The sequence below is a fragment of the Tursiops truncatus genome, chromosome 4 (genome assembly GCF_011762595.2).
Source record: "Tursiops truncatus isolate mTurTru1 chromosome 4, mTurTru1.mat.Y, whole genome shotgun sequence".
Taxonomy (NCBI): domain Eukaryota; kingdom Metazoa; phylum Chordata; class Mammalia; order Artiodactyla; family Delphinidae; genus Tursiops; species Tursiops truncatus.
In genome coordinates this window covers 32,266,010-32,283,278 of record NC_047037.1, presented here as the reverse complement: position 1 = coordinate 32,283,278, position 17,269 = coordinate 32,266,010, and the positions used below count along the sequence as shown (strand labels likewise).

Here is a 17,269-nt window from a genome sequence, read left to right as displayed (position 1 = left end):
CCTTCTTGGTCTCAAATTAGTTTCACTGAAACCCTATCTTTATGTGGGTCAGGGTTTCCTTTTTCCTTAAAAACTTTTTTTTCCCATTTTGAAAACAAACAAAAAAACACTCTCCTATTTCCAGAAATTCCTTGCAATTCTTTATTTCCTGTTGGCTTCTTCAGGGGCATTTTTTGCTAATGAAGTTTCAAGATGATTTCTTGAAACTGTTATAAAGTTATGTAACTTTGCTCATTTAAAACTATCTTCTTTGCTAAATTCTTAACTGTTGAGTCTCTCTCTCTTTTCAGAACAGAGACTCATTCTTAACTATTGATGGTCACGATGGTGAAACTAGGGAGGATTTTACACCATATTGATCTCAGTTGCGAAGAATATGAAGTTAAGCATTTTTTCCCCTTTTCTGCAACTGTCCTCTGCTCTGTAACAGTTGTATTACCTACTATTTTAACCCTGCTGATTCATACTATTTCACCAAAACCCACTTTTGGACTCCAGGGTCAACCATGGGCTTGTTTCTGGGGTCCTGGGACATGCTGTCCAGAAGACAACCTCGTACCAGGAAGCAGGACATGGGGCCCAGCCCCCGATTCTGCCTTGGTTTCCCTGTCTGCAAAGCACAGAGCCCGCAGTGAGTGTCTTTACGGTTCCTTCAGTCTCAGGCGTGCTTCTGTCTAGGTATTCTGCCAGGCATTCTCTTTCTAAAGGTCTCAGAGAAGAAAATTCTAGAGTCCATGGGTTCTTTTTTTAATTTTATTTTTAATTGAAGTATAGTTGATTTACAATGTTTCAGGTGTACAGCAAAGTGATACTTATGTGTGTGTATATATATATATATATATATATATATATATATATATATTCTTTTTCAGATTCTTTCCATTGTAGGTTATTACAAGATATTGAATATAGTTCCCTATGCTATACAGTAGGACCTTGTTGTTTATCTATATCATGGGTTCTTTAATTTTTTCTGCCTGTTAGCTCTAAAAATTTCTTCCTTCCATCATATAGATCTTTTCCCATTCAGTCAAGATTCACATCTTCAGCCACAGGGATAGCTGGCATTTGTGTGCCGATGGACGTAGAACAGTTGACTTTTCTTCATAAATGTTGACTACCGTAATTATTCATTTGTTTCAGAATAACGATTACAGGTGGGATGGCCTGGTACAAGGAGGATGGGCTGGGTTGGGAAGGCCGCCCTCCGACCTTGGCTCTCTGAATTTCCTGACCCCCTGTGTAAAGTGGGGACCTGGCCACCCTGGCCGCAGTGCTGTTGTGAGGCTGAATTGAGACGATGCGGAGGGGGCCGCCCTCAGGCTCTGCGATTTTGGGGCCCCCGTCTCCCGCTGAGGCAAGGATCGGCTGTGCACCGCCACCCCTCAGGAGCGGCTTTAGACCCGGTGCAATGCTTGGTGGAATGCGGGGGGCTATAAATAATAAAAGGAATAAGGTGAAGACAGAGACTCCGAGAGAATCTGGCTCCCTGTGATTCCGTTGGGGTGCCGGGCAGGGAGCGTTTATTCGGAGCACCGCTGCTCCCTCCTGTGCTTCCCCCGCAACCCCGGGTAAAAAACAAACAGAAAAACTTTCCCGAACTTTCCCATTCCTCCGTGGCCTGGCTGCGAACGCTGAAATTCCAACCCGTGTTTGTTGTCACCCGCGGGCCCGTTTCCATGGTTACCCAGATTCCAGGCGCTGGACCAGGGCCCACCACAACGCATCCCCCAAAGTCTCCTTGACAGAGGAGAACCAGAGCGAAGAAGGGCCCTCTCCTTCTCCCCGCAGCCCTGCCTCACCCCCCGGTCATGTGTGATGTGCGTGTTATAGGTGGTTCTGTTCAGCATCAGTTTTGGGGGGTAAGCACGATATAACAATTTCCTTCACTTCTCGTTTCCTCTTTGAAGCTGAGGAATTACTTTCTTATACCAAACATTACACCCTTGGCAAACACTCCAGATGGTTCTCATTAAAATTCCAATTCCTTTTTTTGCAATTCCTTTCCCCCCCATTCTTCTCACACTGCTATCTCAAAAATAAACACCAGGTGGAAGACTGATGAAGGGTCCTGTGGCCATGAAGGAGCCCCCAGGTCCTCTTCTTACCAATGGCCACCTCTACCCTTCATGGGGCTGGCTGGCATAAATACACACCTGGGGTGGGGCATATTTCATGTTAAAGGTGCCCTTGGCTTTGGTCTCTGTAGGAAGAGGGGCAGAGAGACAGCTAGGTCCCTGCTCCCCACTAGGCCCTGGCCCAGACTCTGCCTGCAGAGGGACTGGGGAGGGGGCTGCTGACCACCCCAATTAGTGTACACTGAGACCTCTGCAGCCTACTCAAGACACAGGAGTGAGACACACTTGCTTTAAGAAGCCAGAGGGAAGGATTGCCAATGCTTTTTGGCCATAATTGCAGCCGAGCAAGCCACAGGATTTGCTCACACATCTGGAAAAATTTGCTTGCGCAGGAAAAGTGTGTATGTGTCCAAGGATGTGTATTTGATGTGTTTTTATTTCCAACTTTATGAGAAAAATTTTAAAATAGTTGAAAAAATAATACAATGAATGCCCATATCCCTCCACCTAGATCCAACAAGTATTACATTTTGTCATATTTGCTTTCTCTCTCTCTCTCTCTCTCTCACTGCGTCTTTCTAGATAGATGGAGAGATGATAGATCAATCTCTATGTCAAATGTCTAGGTATTTGGAAGTTGGAATCTTACCCCTGTAGCGTTTTAAAATATTTTATGTATTATAATTATGTAATATATGAGTACATTCTTATTGTAAAATATTCATATGTTCAAATAATACAGAAGATTAGAGAGTAGAAGCAAAAGCCCTGTGCTGGTCCCTCCTCACCCTTCAGGGTAGTTTGGTTTGTGTCCTTCTTGACCTTTGTCTGATTTTTGCAGACATATGCATGTTTAAATAGAAACATATACTTTTGTTATATATGTTTTTTTTTTTTTTTTTTTTTTTTTTTTTGCGGTACGCGGGCCTCTCACTGTTGTGGCCTCTCCCATTGTGGAGCACAGGCTCCGGACGCACAGGCTCAGCGGCCATGGCTCACGGGCCCAGCTGCTCCGCGGCATGTGGGATCTTCCTGGACCGGGGCACGAACCCATGTCCCCTGAATCGGCAGGCGGACTCTCAACCACTGCGCCACCAGGGAAGCCCAGCACTTTCTTTATGACATTGTAATAATCGTTTATGATGCTTCTCTCACCAACTGGTATTTCTCAATGTGTTCACCATCAATATTTTAGAATAATTCTTTACTGCAGTATATTTAACAGCTCTGGCCAAAATACCACTAAATACAGCAGTAGCCTTTGACACCTCCCTTCCCCACCACCCCAGTCACTGTAACACCAAAATTTCTCACATGTTTCCAAACATACCAGCTCTGCCTCTTAGTTGGAAGGAAGTGAGAGAGGGAAGAAAAAACTGGGATAGAATCAGGAATGACAGGATATCATCACTAAGGGACTTTCCCAATTCCCCTTTTCATCTCTAGATGTCCAAAACCAGCGTGTCTTTCTAAGGCTATCTTTTCTGCAAAGCTTTTCTAAATTCCCTCAGCTCTAGACCTATTCCTCTTCTGCCTTCCTTCTTTCATGGCATTATCTTTATATCTCCATCCATCCATCCATCCATCCCTGTGTCTATCTATCCAGAAAGTATTTACTGAGCACTTATAGTACACCAAGCACACTGACCACTTTCTTCTTAGATTATGACTCTTTGCCTAAGTGTCTTACCTGATCTGTTGTAATCTCAGGTAAAATTCCACATCTGATCTACTTCTGCATCTCCCAGAGTGCTTCACACAGAGCTGGTGCTCCTGCTGAACGTCAGTAGAATGAGTTACTGAATGCTGACACAAGTTTTAACGTATGTTCCAAATCTTTATTCAAAGGCAGTGGAAATACTTTTTTTAAAAGCAATGCCATTCTGATTTTCACAATATCTACATTATAATTTTCAAAAGTTACCCATAACCCCAACACTATCCTTTTCCAGAAGAAGATAGAGTAAGATGTGACAATTTCCTTCTTGGCCAGTCTAATCTTGTTCCAAGAGGCAACCACTGCCAATAATTTGCTGTCTTTCCTTCCAGACTTATAAAAACATGTTTATGTACATTCACATACAGATATACCTACATGTACATTTATTATGTTTAAATTAGCACATATGTTAAGAGCTCTATGAAACATAATTTTAGAATAAATTGTGAATTTATGAAGTAAATAAAGATGTCTAATGTAAGTGTATAGAGTTCTTTATAACTACAAAACAGTTTTCAATTTATTGTACTCATGTTATTCCCTAACCCTGTGATGTAGGCTCAGAGAGGTTGACAGGCAGGCTCCTGGTCACACAGCTGGTAAGTAATAGAGCTAGAACTTGAACCCAGGTGTTTTGCCTTCTAATTCCTTGCTGGTTCTATTATATAAAATAATCCCCGAGGATTTGGGGGGAATAATTATCTACATAATAAAATGGATTATTCTTTGCTTTACTTCTGAGTATCAGTGTAGAATTATTTTGGAAACGCTTATTTTATTATATTGAAAACAAATAAAAGCTAATGTCTGTCAAGTGCTTCCCACGTGCCAGAAACTGTTCTAAGCACTTTACTTGCATTGTCTCATTTAGTCCTCCAATAAGCCATCACGTAAGCAATATTGTCAACCCAATTTCCAACATGGAAACTCAGGTTCAGAAAGGTAAATAACTTATTTGAGGATGGGCACCAGATGTGCTACGCTGGCTTTTTTTTTTTTTTTTTCCTACGCTGGGTTTGCAACCTAGGTCTTTCTGCCTCCAAAGTCTGTACTTTTAGCCACTATACTTTGCAGCAGCCTATATATGCTTTACTTATATGTAATTTCATATAAGTAACTATTATGTAAAATAAAACAAGATGCAAATGTGATGTGAGTTCTACTTTAAAGGAATTTGCAACATGAAAGAAGAAAGATAAGTCTAATGTATAGAGGAAGATATTTAGATAAATGCTTGAATAAGAGAAAGGGAGAAAAATAGCAAGAAAGAGAAATAGGAACATACGCAGAGAAAGACTGATGCTTTGATTGATTTTAGAGAAAGACTGAAACCTGATGAAAGAGGCAGGAAGCAGTCAATGGGAGGAGGGGGGACCAGAGCCACAGCCCTTCCACTCCTGTCTTGAGTCCAGTCCATCAGGAACCCTCCAGTCCGGCCTGGGGCTCATTTTTCTTGTACTCCTGAAGCCTCTGCTGCCTGTACTCTCTGGCTAAGAGCTTGGATTTGTCAGCACTGAATCTCTTAGAAGGCAGTCCTGGCTGAACAGCAGCTGTAAGTGGGGCAGAAGGAGTATCTCCCAACATCTGCATAGCCCTGGGAGTTGAGAGCCTGAGCTGGGAGGAAAGTGGCTGGGAAGGCGAAAGCCAGGAAGATGGGCCTGAAGAGAAGGGCCTCACCAGGTAGGCTTGTTCCCATCTGTCTGGGCTGAGCTGGGGTAGGCTGTGAAGGTCTTATTGGATGACAGATGTAAGGGTGTCCCCACTGGCAAAGAGCAGGGAAGCTGTCACCTCACTCTTCCTCAAGAAGACCTCAGTTAGACTGCCTGCCAGTTAGAGTGAGTACCAATCTGTGAGCACGGTGGTGGGGGCAGCGGGTAGTGCTTGAGACTGAGCTGCATGGGCAGAGGTGTCAGGAGAATGGAGGCAGGACCATGGCAAGGGCGGAGGAAAACCTCTTTGGCCTTGGGTGGTGGCGCGACGATAAAGGGGAGCTGAGTCACTAGGGGAGGCATGGAATCACTGGGATGGGTTTATGCATCAACCTCCCTCACTTCCTTTCCAGTCATTTGGCTGTTTTCACATTCTCCACCCTTTGCCAACTCCTCACCTCCCCCATCAAATCTGGTTTGTGTGCGCTGTGTGTGTATGTGTCTTTGGGTGTATTCACGCACAGTTGGCTCTAGGTAAGAATATTAGCTAAAGACAGAGGAAATTGTGACTGATGACTTTGACCTATAAAAGCAGCTTTTTCATATGGCTCAACACAGAAGGGTAAACTAAATAAAAACCTAGGTAGAACGCGTCATGAAGGAATGTGTTGACGGTGTTTCCCAGCTCTGTAGTTAGTTGTGCTTCTCCTCTTACTTGGTCAGAGGTTATATTGTGAGCCAGCTGCATTGCTGTACCCAGGGCGACAGAGTACACATCCATATAGTAGTCGGCTGAGCTCCAGATGAAACTTGGGCAAGAACACGCCTGGGATTGGGTGATCATCTCTCTTCAGGTTCTCTTAGCCATCCACAAAAATCTGTCTTGCTGCACTTCTAGCATTTCTATACATACCCCTCACCCCAGGGTCAGCTATCAGGCAGCAAGAATGACAGAGGAGCTCAGGAAACAATTTCAGCAACTGCACTTGTAGGATTTGCTGAGGAGCCAGAATACATTTCAGGACTCCGCAGCAAGCCTGGAGGTCTGCACCAGCTTTTCTCTTCCTTTTCCCGGACCTGCCTGCTTTTCTGTCACCCCAAAGGCCGATACTCATGGTGTCTTGAATTCTCACTAACAAGGTGGAACCCCTACAGATGACTGCCAAGGACCAGCTACAGAATTTACAGAGCCCAGTACAAAATGAAAATGTGGGCCACTTGTTCAAAAATGATTACTGGTTTCAACAGAGCCACAGCAGGGCCTTCTGCGTGCAGGGCCTGTATGTCTGCACAGGTTGTGTGCTCACGAAGCCAGTCCTGGTTGGCTCAGGTGCAGAGGCCAAGGCCAGGAAGGCCACAGACGTGAAGTCCTCTCAAGAGATGGCGCAGCTGCTTTTCCCTGCCAGCCCCTAACCTCCCCCAGTACTTCCCAGAGGAGCCCATGGATGAGGTGCAGCGTGGCAATGGACTGGGGGATGAATTTAACCGTGGCAGGGCCACATCAAGGAGGAAGATTTGGGAAACAAACAGTCTTTCTAGAGTCTAATAGATCATTCCAGGATGGTACCTAACATCTCCAAATAACTTAACACAAAGAGCTGGGAAACGGCATAGTAAAGAGTCCCCAGGCCGGACTATGTCTATAAGCTGGGGTCACAGGTGGGCAAACCCCCTGATTCTGGCTACCTTTTTCTGTAACCCAAATTCTGAACTCCCCACACCTTCCATGTGCCCTCTTGGCCCCCCACAGAGCGGGAGTGAGAAGCCCACTAGGTGAGCTGTCCAGTCCATGTGTGGCCAGCCAAAATTCCGGGGACTCACACAAATCCTTACCCAGCACACTGGGAATCCAGATACGCAGAATTGCTCCCAAGCAAAACACCACATTTATTCAGGACCTTGAGTTAGAGTTTACTTAAAGTTCCGCCAGCAATTCTGACTTTCTTAAAGGAATTGAGCGCCTCCTGCTGGGTACTAAGTAGCATTGACATCAAACTGTCAAAGCACCAAAATCTGAAAACACATCTTAGGGATTTGACCTTGTACACAAACCAGTGACAACAACATGACTCATGGTGGTAAAATTATGAGTTATATGAATTATATATAGGTTTGGTAATAGGTTGAATTTTTAAATGTTTCATGACTCCTAGGTTCCTAGCAAAAATTTTTCAGTTTTTTTATCTCAATTGTAAAAGAAGGTAAACATTTGCAAGTTCTAAATGATCCAATAGGATTTTCTTCCCATTTCAGAATGCAGTGGTCACAGAAGGTTTTTCAGGGGACATCACGTGGTCCAGGAAGAGGACACAGATTTTAGGATCAGACAGCCTAGGATGGAACCCATTTACTATTTGAGTGACTTTAACTTGGAATGAATTATTCAATTTTAAGCTGCCATCACTTGATCAATGAGGACAATAATATCCACCTTAAAAAGTGGACATGAGGGCTGGAGGTCACGTGTCTAAAACACAAAGAAGCACTCAGTTAACTGTATTATTGTTACTATATTATTAAGAAGTGGGTTTAAGTTGGACTTCAAAGGATGGGCAGCTCCTGGACCAGATTCTCCATTGCTAGAGGACAGAGGCTGCACCCAGAGTCGTATGTCTGGCTCAGAGAATTTCCCCCTTGGTCACAGGTTAGCACTCACACTGGGCACCAGAGTCTCTTTTGAACCACACAACCACCATCCGGGGTGCTGGCTTCCTGACACACACCTCTCACCTGGCACTTGTGGACAATGACCTCTAAGGTACTCCAAGTCCCTCTACTGCCACCCCCATATTGCTGGTTCAAGCCATCATCAGCCCTCACTTGAGCCAAGGCAAACTCTTCCGTCTTTCCACTTCTGTTCTTACCTGCTCAAACTCAGAGTGACTTAGGTTAAAAAAAAAAGGTTAAAAAAACCAAAACCTGATTAGGCCACTCCTCTACCTCCTCCTGCCTCCCCATCCACCTTGTTCGGGATGCCAGCTCCACCTCTGAGCTTTATGCAATTTGCTCTTGGCCATCAATCCTCACCCCCTAATTCTTACCCTGGCTACTCCTACCCATCTGTCAGGTGTTGGCCCACAAACTCAAAGAGGGTACAGGAAATATCATGTTTTCTTATTTTCTTCAGAGCAAATTAAATCTTTTCGGCTCCATTCTGCTGTGCTGCAGCAGAAATTAGATCTGTGGTCCCTGAGGCATCCTTTCCTCTTTCAGGGTCTCACAAGCATTTAGGATTTTCATAAATGAGCTTGAAAATGGGCGAGGACCTCTACTCTCCAGTCCATCTGCGTCCCTGATGCTATCCTCACCATCAACTCTGAGGGGCCCTTGAAGGAGGTGGTTCCAGTGCTAGGGTGTCTTTGCTCAAGCTGGGAGACTCAGGTTGACTTCAGGTTTCCTTTGGGGCACCCCCAAACCACAAGCTTCTGAAGTTCACCATCTCCCTGGGTACCACCAGCCACTGGGGCGCAGACTTCCACTACTCCTAAGAGGCTCCTCCTCTCCCTCCCTCCTCTGCTCCCCAAAAGGGGGTAGGGTTGGTTTTGAGCACATGCTCTCTGCTGTGAACTGGAAGCACTAAGGACCTGGCCACTTCCTTGGACAATGGAAAAAATTCAAATACAAAATATTTGAAATTATGTGCTATAAAAGCTACTTATCACAAAGTTTTGCTGTGATTATCTAATCTAAATCAGGTCCCCAGTCATACTCCCTATACCCTGCAATAGTCACTGCTGGGGCCCAGATCCCCTTTGCCCCGTCTGTCTGTGCACCCATTCCCTGACTGTGTTGGCTGCCAGGAGATACACTGTTCCCTGGAGAGCCCTGGACCCTGGCAATGCCTGGTTATGCCCTCCCTGGGGGACGGAGGGAGGGCAGAGCCAATGGCTGACCACTGCATACTCAACACGAAGGCCTAGGATCTTGCTTCAAGGTGGGAAGTCTCTTGGTAACATCGTGCTCTGTAGCTCCTGTGGGATCAGGCCGAGGCCAGACTCCAGCTGAAGCCACATCTTTGCTCAGGTTCTTCCCCTGCCCTACCCTGCTTCCCTCACAGATTTCTCCTGAGCGCACAATCTCAATAAATTCCTTGCACAAGAAACTGCTTCAGATTTTGCTTCTAGGAACCTAAGGGACATCTTCTATTTTTTCTTCCTAGCATGTGTCACAATTTAAAATCAAAGATTTGTATGCCTATTGGTTTAATGCTTGTTTCCCTCACTAAATGAAGGCAGAAGCCATACTTATTCTGTTCACTGCCACATTCTCAGCACCAAGTGAGGTGCCTCCCATAGAGGAGAGCAACACACATGCTTTGAACTCGAAAGTTACAGGAACCAAGGCGCAGGAACCAACTGGAAAGCTACAGGGACACAGCCTCTGAGCCTCCCTCTGCAGACACTTTCCTCCTTGGGTATTCTGGCACATAAGGTTGAAAAGGCACCCTACAACGGCAGCCTAGCATCTCTTGTGCCCATGATCCTCAAGCCAGTCCTAGATGGGCAGATTCCAAAGCTGCAGTTGACAATTTGGCCAAGAATTTGTCACCTAGTTCCTCACATGAGCTATGGCTGTCACCACATCACAGGTCACAAACTTGGCGTGGGGGCAGTTCTCAGATAAGGGTCACAAGCCAAGCAGATAAACCAACAGCTGCCTGTCTTACAAGCCTCATTCTGATTCAGCTGAAATCCAGACAGCTTTCATATTTCACTGTTCTACCAATACCCCTGGGAAAGGCTGGGTCCACAAGCATGGATGGATTCATATGAACATCTCCTAATGTCCAGATGTCAGTGTTTTAGGTATTATACACCACAAATAAAGTTGTAGTAAAGCCCTCATTTAACTAGAACATGGAAGAACTGTGGAATTTTAGGTACTTTAATTTTTTGAAAAGCTTTGTTCTCTTTCGGTATAAAATGTTTTTTCTGAACATCGTAATTCTCTTTTCTACTGGGTTGTCTGTCTTCAGTTATTGAGGGACTGCAGACTTGGGGTCTTTATTCTGAGATAAATGACTTCTAGGCAAGTCACTGATCCACAGGGAGATCAGCCTGGGTGTGTCTGGATGTCAGGTGAGTTGTTACAACCATGTTTCTTATCGAAACCCTAAAATCGGTTCATTTGTTTTGTGGTACACTTCCTACTCCTAAAAGGTACGTAAATAAAATGACTCAGTTAAAAAAACGATGAGAAGAGAGATTTCAATTATTCAGTGTTTCCAGTTTTTCAATGAGGGATACAGATGTAAAAGCCAGGGCCTCTTCCCACAGAATTTACAATCTGGGGAGAGAATAAAAGAGATCCCACATAAAACAGGCAAAGAATTCTAGGAGATAATGTCCATCAATGCGTTTTCCAAAATACAAGTTATTTCACAAATGTGTAACCAAATATTGATTCCATGGTGCTTCAGTTATATCTGAAAGGGCTTTGAGAAAATAAGAAATCCTGTTACTGGATAAAACTAATGGTCTATCTCGCCTTTCCAGCGGCACCAAAGGAAGCTGTAGGGAGAGCAGGGGTTAACCGTCAAGATAGCTTTTAATTTGTAAATTTATCCAAAGTTTGAAAATATCATGGGGAATCTTAGGAATCCCAGTAGTCAGTGAATGGGCCATCTATTCGTCCATTACATCTACAGACTCCACACACACCCACTCAGATGATTCTCAGAATGGGGGTACATAAGAAGTTAATTCTCATGTCTGGCTTCGTTGTTCTTCACCTTTCCCTCTCATATCTTCAATCACCTGTGTCACAGGACATATATAAGTAGTTGGGAAGTGTTAAGCTCTGACAGTAAAGCAAAATCAGAGTTAAAGGCAAATGTTTAATCAATCATGCTCAAATACGAGCTAGTCAATGAAGAACTTTAGGTTCAAAGGGCCAGATATTCTGCAATCCCAAGAAATCGCCATCAGCTTCCGGTTCGGGTTGAGTATTTCCACATTGCATTTTGTGGCCACAAAATTAGTTGTACATTTTTGAGCATTGATCTAACACTAAAAGACTCAAATTAGGAGGCTGAAAGAAAACATTTTGTATCTGTGTATCTAAAAAAAATCTGTGGATGAACAAGGAGCCAGGCGTCAGTTTCCAATGGGGGGAACGTTCTCATGGAGGTACTGTAAGGCCAAGTCAGTCCACTTCATTTCTTGTTCTTTAACAGATTCTGTGGTGCCGCCATTGTCCTGTTCAGGTTCAGGAAGCTCATTCTGAAAAGGTACAATGGACATTCAGGACGATGTCACACTCTCTGTTTACAAACCCCTTAAAACTCAAAAGCACTTAGAATTAAAAACTGTGAGTTCCTAGAAACAGGCAGCATAGAAGCGTATCCTATGGAAAGAGCTAGAAAATAAAAAATGTGAGGAAACATCACAAGTCTCGCTCAAACGTGCCCCATCCGTCTCCAGCCGGGAGTGATGGCATTATGACTCTGGTACTTGTGTGGCAGGCAGCGTGGCAGAAGGCTCAGGACACAGGCTTCTGGGAGCCACTGGGATCCAAGGCTATGACTCCACCATTTGTTGGGTTACTCAGGCAAGGTATTCAGACCCTTGCAGCCTTTGCTTCCTCTTAGGCAACGAGAGAAAAAAAGTAGTCACCATCTCACAGGACTGCTGTGAGGGCTAAATGAGGAAATGCAGGTCAGGTGCCCAGCACTGCATGGGGTATCCAGTGCAAGGACTGTCATCCTTACTAGCGGCTAGGAACACTGAAAAGAGCTAGTACTAAATCTTTTTTTGGGAAGGCTGCTTTATAGAATACCACACTTGCTGGCATGTTCCTTAAGCACAAGAAAGGTATTCAACAACGATCCTGTATCCAATGTGCCTATATTATAATGGAGGTAGGAGCACTGAAAATGTAACACAATAGATGAGGCTTCCCCCTAGTGGTGGAGCAGGGCAACATAAAACAACATAGCCTACCCGCAACTTTCTTAAAATGGTAAGCCATGGGCCACACTTAGTGTAGAATCTGGGGAATTTTTTTATATATTTCGAGCTTTACTGAGATTTAATTTACATATAACATTGTGTAAGTTTAAAATGTACAATGTGATGATTTGATACACATATATATTGTGAAATGATTACTGCAATAAGGTTAACACATCCATCACCTTGCACAGTTCACCATTTTTTGGCGTGTGGTGAGAAGTTTTTGATAGTTTCCTTGTATTTTAAATTTAAATTTATTACTACTGGAACTCTGTTTCGTACTAGAATTCACTGATACCAATATATTTCTTTTCAGTTATCTGAATTTAGACTTTTTTTGCTGTACGCGGGCCTCTCACTGTTGTGGCCTCTCACTGTTGTGGCCTCTCCCGTTGCAGAGCACAGGCTCCGGACGTGCAGGCTCAGCGGCCATGGCTCACGGGCCCAGCTGCTCCGCGGCATGTGGGATCCTCCTGGACTGGGGCACGAACCCGCTTCCCCTGCATCGGCAGGCGGACTCTCAACCACTGCGCCACCATGGAAGCCCGACTTTTTTTTAAGTGTAGCAAACTGTTATTCAATATCTAGACTTATGATTTCCCACTGGACTCCAATGTGAAGTATATGAATATAATAACTTTTTTCCTTCAAAGTGATGTTCAATATGAATAAAATGATTTAATTACAATATGTACAAGTATGTTTGAATCACATCTTGCTCTACAAATACTCAGATTCAAACATACTTGTACAAATTGAAAGGAACTACCATTTTCTCTAAAGCAATATCACAAAGAGAAAGTTTTGTTTCAGTAACTACTTACAGTTGACAAAGCATAAACAAGTCCTTGGTTAATCAATTATTTAATTCAGATATTATTTAGTTTCATCTTGTTCTAAAATAACACGTTTTTCATTTGGTCACTATTGTCTCTTGCAATGAATGCCAACATATAAAATTGCATATATGCCTGGAAAACAAACACAAAGTATCATAAAGTATCGTGAACATAACAATCATCTATTGTGGGGTACTGCAAAAATGGCCACAATTCTTTGTAGCCACTCCTATGAAAAGGCACTGTCTATTTCCCCAATCTTGCATTGGGGCTGATCATGTGACTTCTTGGCCTAGGTTCCATGAAGCCTTGCAGTTTCCTCTCATGCTGCTCTTAGAACCCTAAAATGATTGTGAAGTCTGGGCTAATCTGCAGGATCATGAGACTGTGGCGTAGTCAGCTCATCATCCCAGCCTCCAGCCAGCCTGCTGGCCGACTGCAAAACACCACCAAGTCCAGCAGAGATCAACCGAGCTGGCAAAGATCACAAGACTCTCTCAGGTGAATGACAAAATCATGACATAAATAACGGCTGTTTTAAGCCACTATGTTTTGGGGTTATTTGTTAGGCAGCAACAGAAGCTAACGACACAAACATTGCCTTAGAATCACACGTCCTGGGAAAAAACACAGGTTAGCAACAGGGCCAGGCTACAACTTGGAAGTCAGCATGGAAATCTTCCTCTCCCTCAACCCCTTCCACACAAATGGTCCCCAAATCCTACTATTAGTATGTCCAGAATTCAGCAATTCCCCTCCACTTTCTTGCTTTTGTTTAGGTCCTCCTCCCTTGTCTAGACACTGCATTAGCTTTCTAATTGGTCTCTTTGCCCTGTCACTGGCCCCTTTCTCCTTGACACACGTTCTCTAACAATGCTGCTAAACTGATTTTCTAATATATTTGAGCATGGCAGATCTCTACTTTGAAGATCACTCACTCCTGGATATCCTCAGGATGAGGGCTAAGCATGGCATCAAATGCTCCTCTCAAAATTGGGTCCAAGACCAACTTTTCTCCCTACCTTTTATGAGAAGTATATCCTCCATCCACACTGAATTGCCTCACCAGCTCGAAAGCAGTTTAAAACTCTGAGCCTTTGCACATCTGTCCCCTCTGCTGGTTGGCCCCTGTCTACCCTCACTAAACCTCTTTTCCTCCCTACGACCAGCTTAAATGTGATTTATCTCTCTGAAGTCCTTCCTGATGCCCACCAGGCAATCAGCCACTTCTTACACTACATAGCTGTTCACAACCCTCACTTAGAACACTTACTATTACAATTATTTATTGATATATGTTGCCTCTCTAGACTCCGAGGGGCAGAAACTGTACTTATGTTTACCAAGTCTTAAGGCACATAGTAGGCTTCAAGAATTGCTTGCGGAATGAAAGAACCACCACCGGACAGGATCTGGAGCCTCACAGACTTCGGTGTGAAGTCCAACTTATTGGCTACCAACCTTTGGGCAAGTTCCCCTCTTTGATTCTGTTTCCTTCCTATACAGTGGGCAGAACACAACCACCCTTGAAGGGTGTCTTAAGGATACAGATAATGTATGTCAGATTTCAACCTTGGTCTATGACACAAAACAGGTATTCAATAAGTGGAACTATAATTCTCATTATGCTCTTTTGATTATTTTTCTAAACTTGAACTCAGCTGTTACTTGTTATTTGCTATGTTTATTATTCACTGAACATTATTACCTCTTATTCTTAGATGAAAATGTAAATGGCAGCAGCACATGGTCTGCCTGCAAGCTCTATTTTATTAATGGCTCTTTGCAATTGGCAGGCTCTAAAGAAAAACAGTCTCTTCTCCTTGCTAGTCCTCTGTGACATAAATAGGATTTTTAATAAATATTTATTCAAGCAAAATGTTTAGGTCACTTATTACGTTAGGTTTAACAAACTCATTGCAGGAGAATTTTCCAGAGGTCAGGAAAGAAAAGAGTGTGATGGTCTAAATGCAAAAGAAGAAAAGCCAGTTCTCTTCCAAATACTTTCCAGGGAACCTAGAATAGGTATGTGTTCCAAAAATGTGAGTTTCTAAAAATGTCAACTGACAAACCACAGGTAGGGAAGAAATAAAGTGCACATGCCACTGCTTCTTATTCCTCCTCATTGTGTGCATTAAACTTTCATCATCCGGTTTACTAGCTTTGGTGTGGTAGACAGAACATGGCTCAGAAGACCTGGGTTCTAGCTCTGGAATGACCCCCTAACTGAGCTGGTCACGTCAGCCCTCTGAACCACATTTCTCTTCAAAGTCAAGCTAAATGTTCTCCAGAAGCTTCTAGAGTTAGAGGACTCCACAGCTTTGATTTCTTTGCCTTACTAGTTTATTTGTCTTGATATCCTACCCCTACTAGGGTCTACCAGATCATACCTTTAACCTATCACCCTCAGCACAAATTACAGCCTACCAGTGGTATTGCAACATCCTCATAAGGCAGCTTGTCTTCTCGCCAAGCATCGTCAATCAAATCCAAGATCCTTCCATCTCTCTGTACCTCACTGTCCATTCTCCTGCAGCTTTGATCTTGCCAGATCTGTAAGCCAAAAAGATTATTTCTTAAACATGAAGACTGAGGAGATGATGTAATCTAGCAGTAGGGTTCTCCAGGCTTTTTAGCCTGGATGTGAATTGTGGCATGATATCACCCTGGGAAAGACTCATCTCATCTGGGTCAGGTTGCAGTTTATTTATAAGACCATAGTCCCTCCCAGCTGATTTTCCCGGTCACACACAAATTCCACCTTTCTGTAAAGTTTTCTCAGATCACTCCAGCTTCAGCACACATTCTGCCCTTGACCGGTTCCTTCTTGTCCTTATGATCCACTAAACAAGTTAGGTCGGCTTTATGACTGATTGCTCAGGCATTACTGTTTCCAATTGCTGTGTGTAAAATTTGTATCAATGACTCAGCATAGCCTTCCCCAATCTGGCCTCAATCTTTTCCCACCTGTCTCTCTTCCAAACACCTCTAACCCTGTCATACTTTCCAACCTTTGCACTTAAAGGTCTTTTTGCCCCATCACTAACACCTACTCTTCCTTCCAAACTCAAAGTTGGGCGTCAGCTCATCGGGGTCAATATCCCATTTCCAGAATTAGGCGCTAAGGTGCCTTCGCTCTTCAGGAGCTGGAAGGGTGGATAGCATAAGGTGTGCAATGACCAGGACACGGCCACCATCCCAAGCACTTTGCCACACTTGCCAGTACAAACCATTACCACTTTCCTGAACAAAATTTTTTTTTACACGTGTGACTATTCCAATGCTTGGAATGCACGATGTTGCTCCTTTTTTCCCTAGCTAACCCTCAGTCAGTCTAAAAACTTAGCTCCCAGGTCGCCTCCTGCAGGAACTTTCTCTAAGCGCCAAGGAGAACGCGGTCCCCGCCCCTCCGCGGGCCCCATAGTTCCCTGGGCGCAGTGAATGGTCCCCATCGGGAGCTTGTTACATTGCCCGTCACAGGGTCTTCCCAGACAGGCGGTGCGTACATTCCCCGGGGCAGGGCAGTTTTATCCATCTCTGTTTTAGAGCTCTGCAAACGTGTAGTTACAGTAGCAAAGCTAGAACTCCTTTTCCCGCGCTAAAAATGACCCTCGCAGGCCACCGCCATCCGTACAGGTGTGGGAGGCGGCCCCACAGCCGCGGCTTCCGGCCCGAGGCAGGATATACCAAATGCGGCAGCGGGGGAGGCCCAGGACCGCCGCGCAAGTCCCTTTCCACCTCTCCCGAAGTGCGGTGAGGGGAGTGGTTATGAGGATGAGGTTAAGAGAACGGCCTCGGCCAAGAGGAGCAGCATAAGTCCGAACGCACCCCCGCTTCTCCAAGACCTAGGCTAGGGGCGCGGGAAACCCTTACCAGCACCCGGCCCAGCGCAGCGCCCGCCTCCAGCGGACCACACCCTCAGTGTCACGTGACCGGCACGGTCTTCTCTCCAATCCCCAGATACGGGTGAGCCCATTTGCAGGCGCGGAGGGGGAGTCAGGGAGGATGTTGCTTCAATTAAAAGTGAGGG

At 44.5% G+C, this 17,269-nt stretch overlaps 1 protein-coding gene across 2 annotated transcripts; it reads right to left on the bottom strand.

Annotated features, from left to right (window-relative positions):
- Positions 1–11,263: 11,263 nt before the first annotated feature.
- ANAPC13 (anaphase promoting complex subunit 13) lies at positions 11,264–17,241 on the bottom strand. Of its 2 annotated transcripts, none has more exons than XM_004329191.4 (3): positions 17,113–17,241; positions 15,667–15,792; positions 11,264–11,668 (listed from the first exon to the last, which is right to left on the bottom strand). In XM_004329191.4, exons 2-3 carry the CDS (start codon positions 15,763–15,765, stop codon positions 11,543–11,545), a joined length of 225 nt encoding a protein of 74 aa, XP_004329239.2. In that variant the 5' UTR covers positions 15,766–15,792; positions 17,113–17,241; the 3' UTR covers positions 11,264–11,542. The 2 variants fall into 2 exon arrangements, with proteins under 2 accessions (XP_004329239.2, XP_019789771.1); XM_019934212.3 differs by lacking the exon at positions 17,113–17,241 and adding an exon at positions 16,001–16,022.
- Positions 17,242–17,269: the final 28 nt, after the last annotated feature.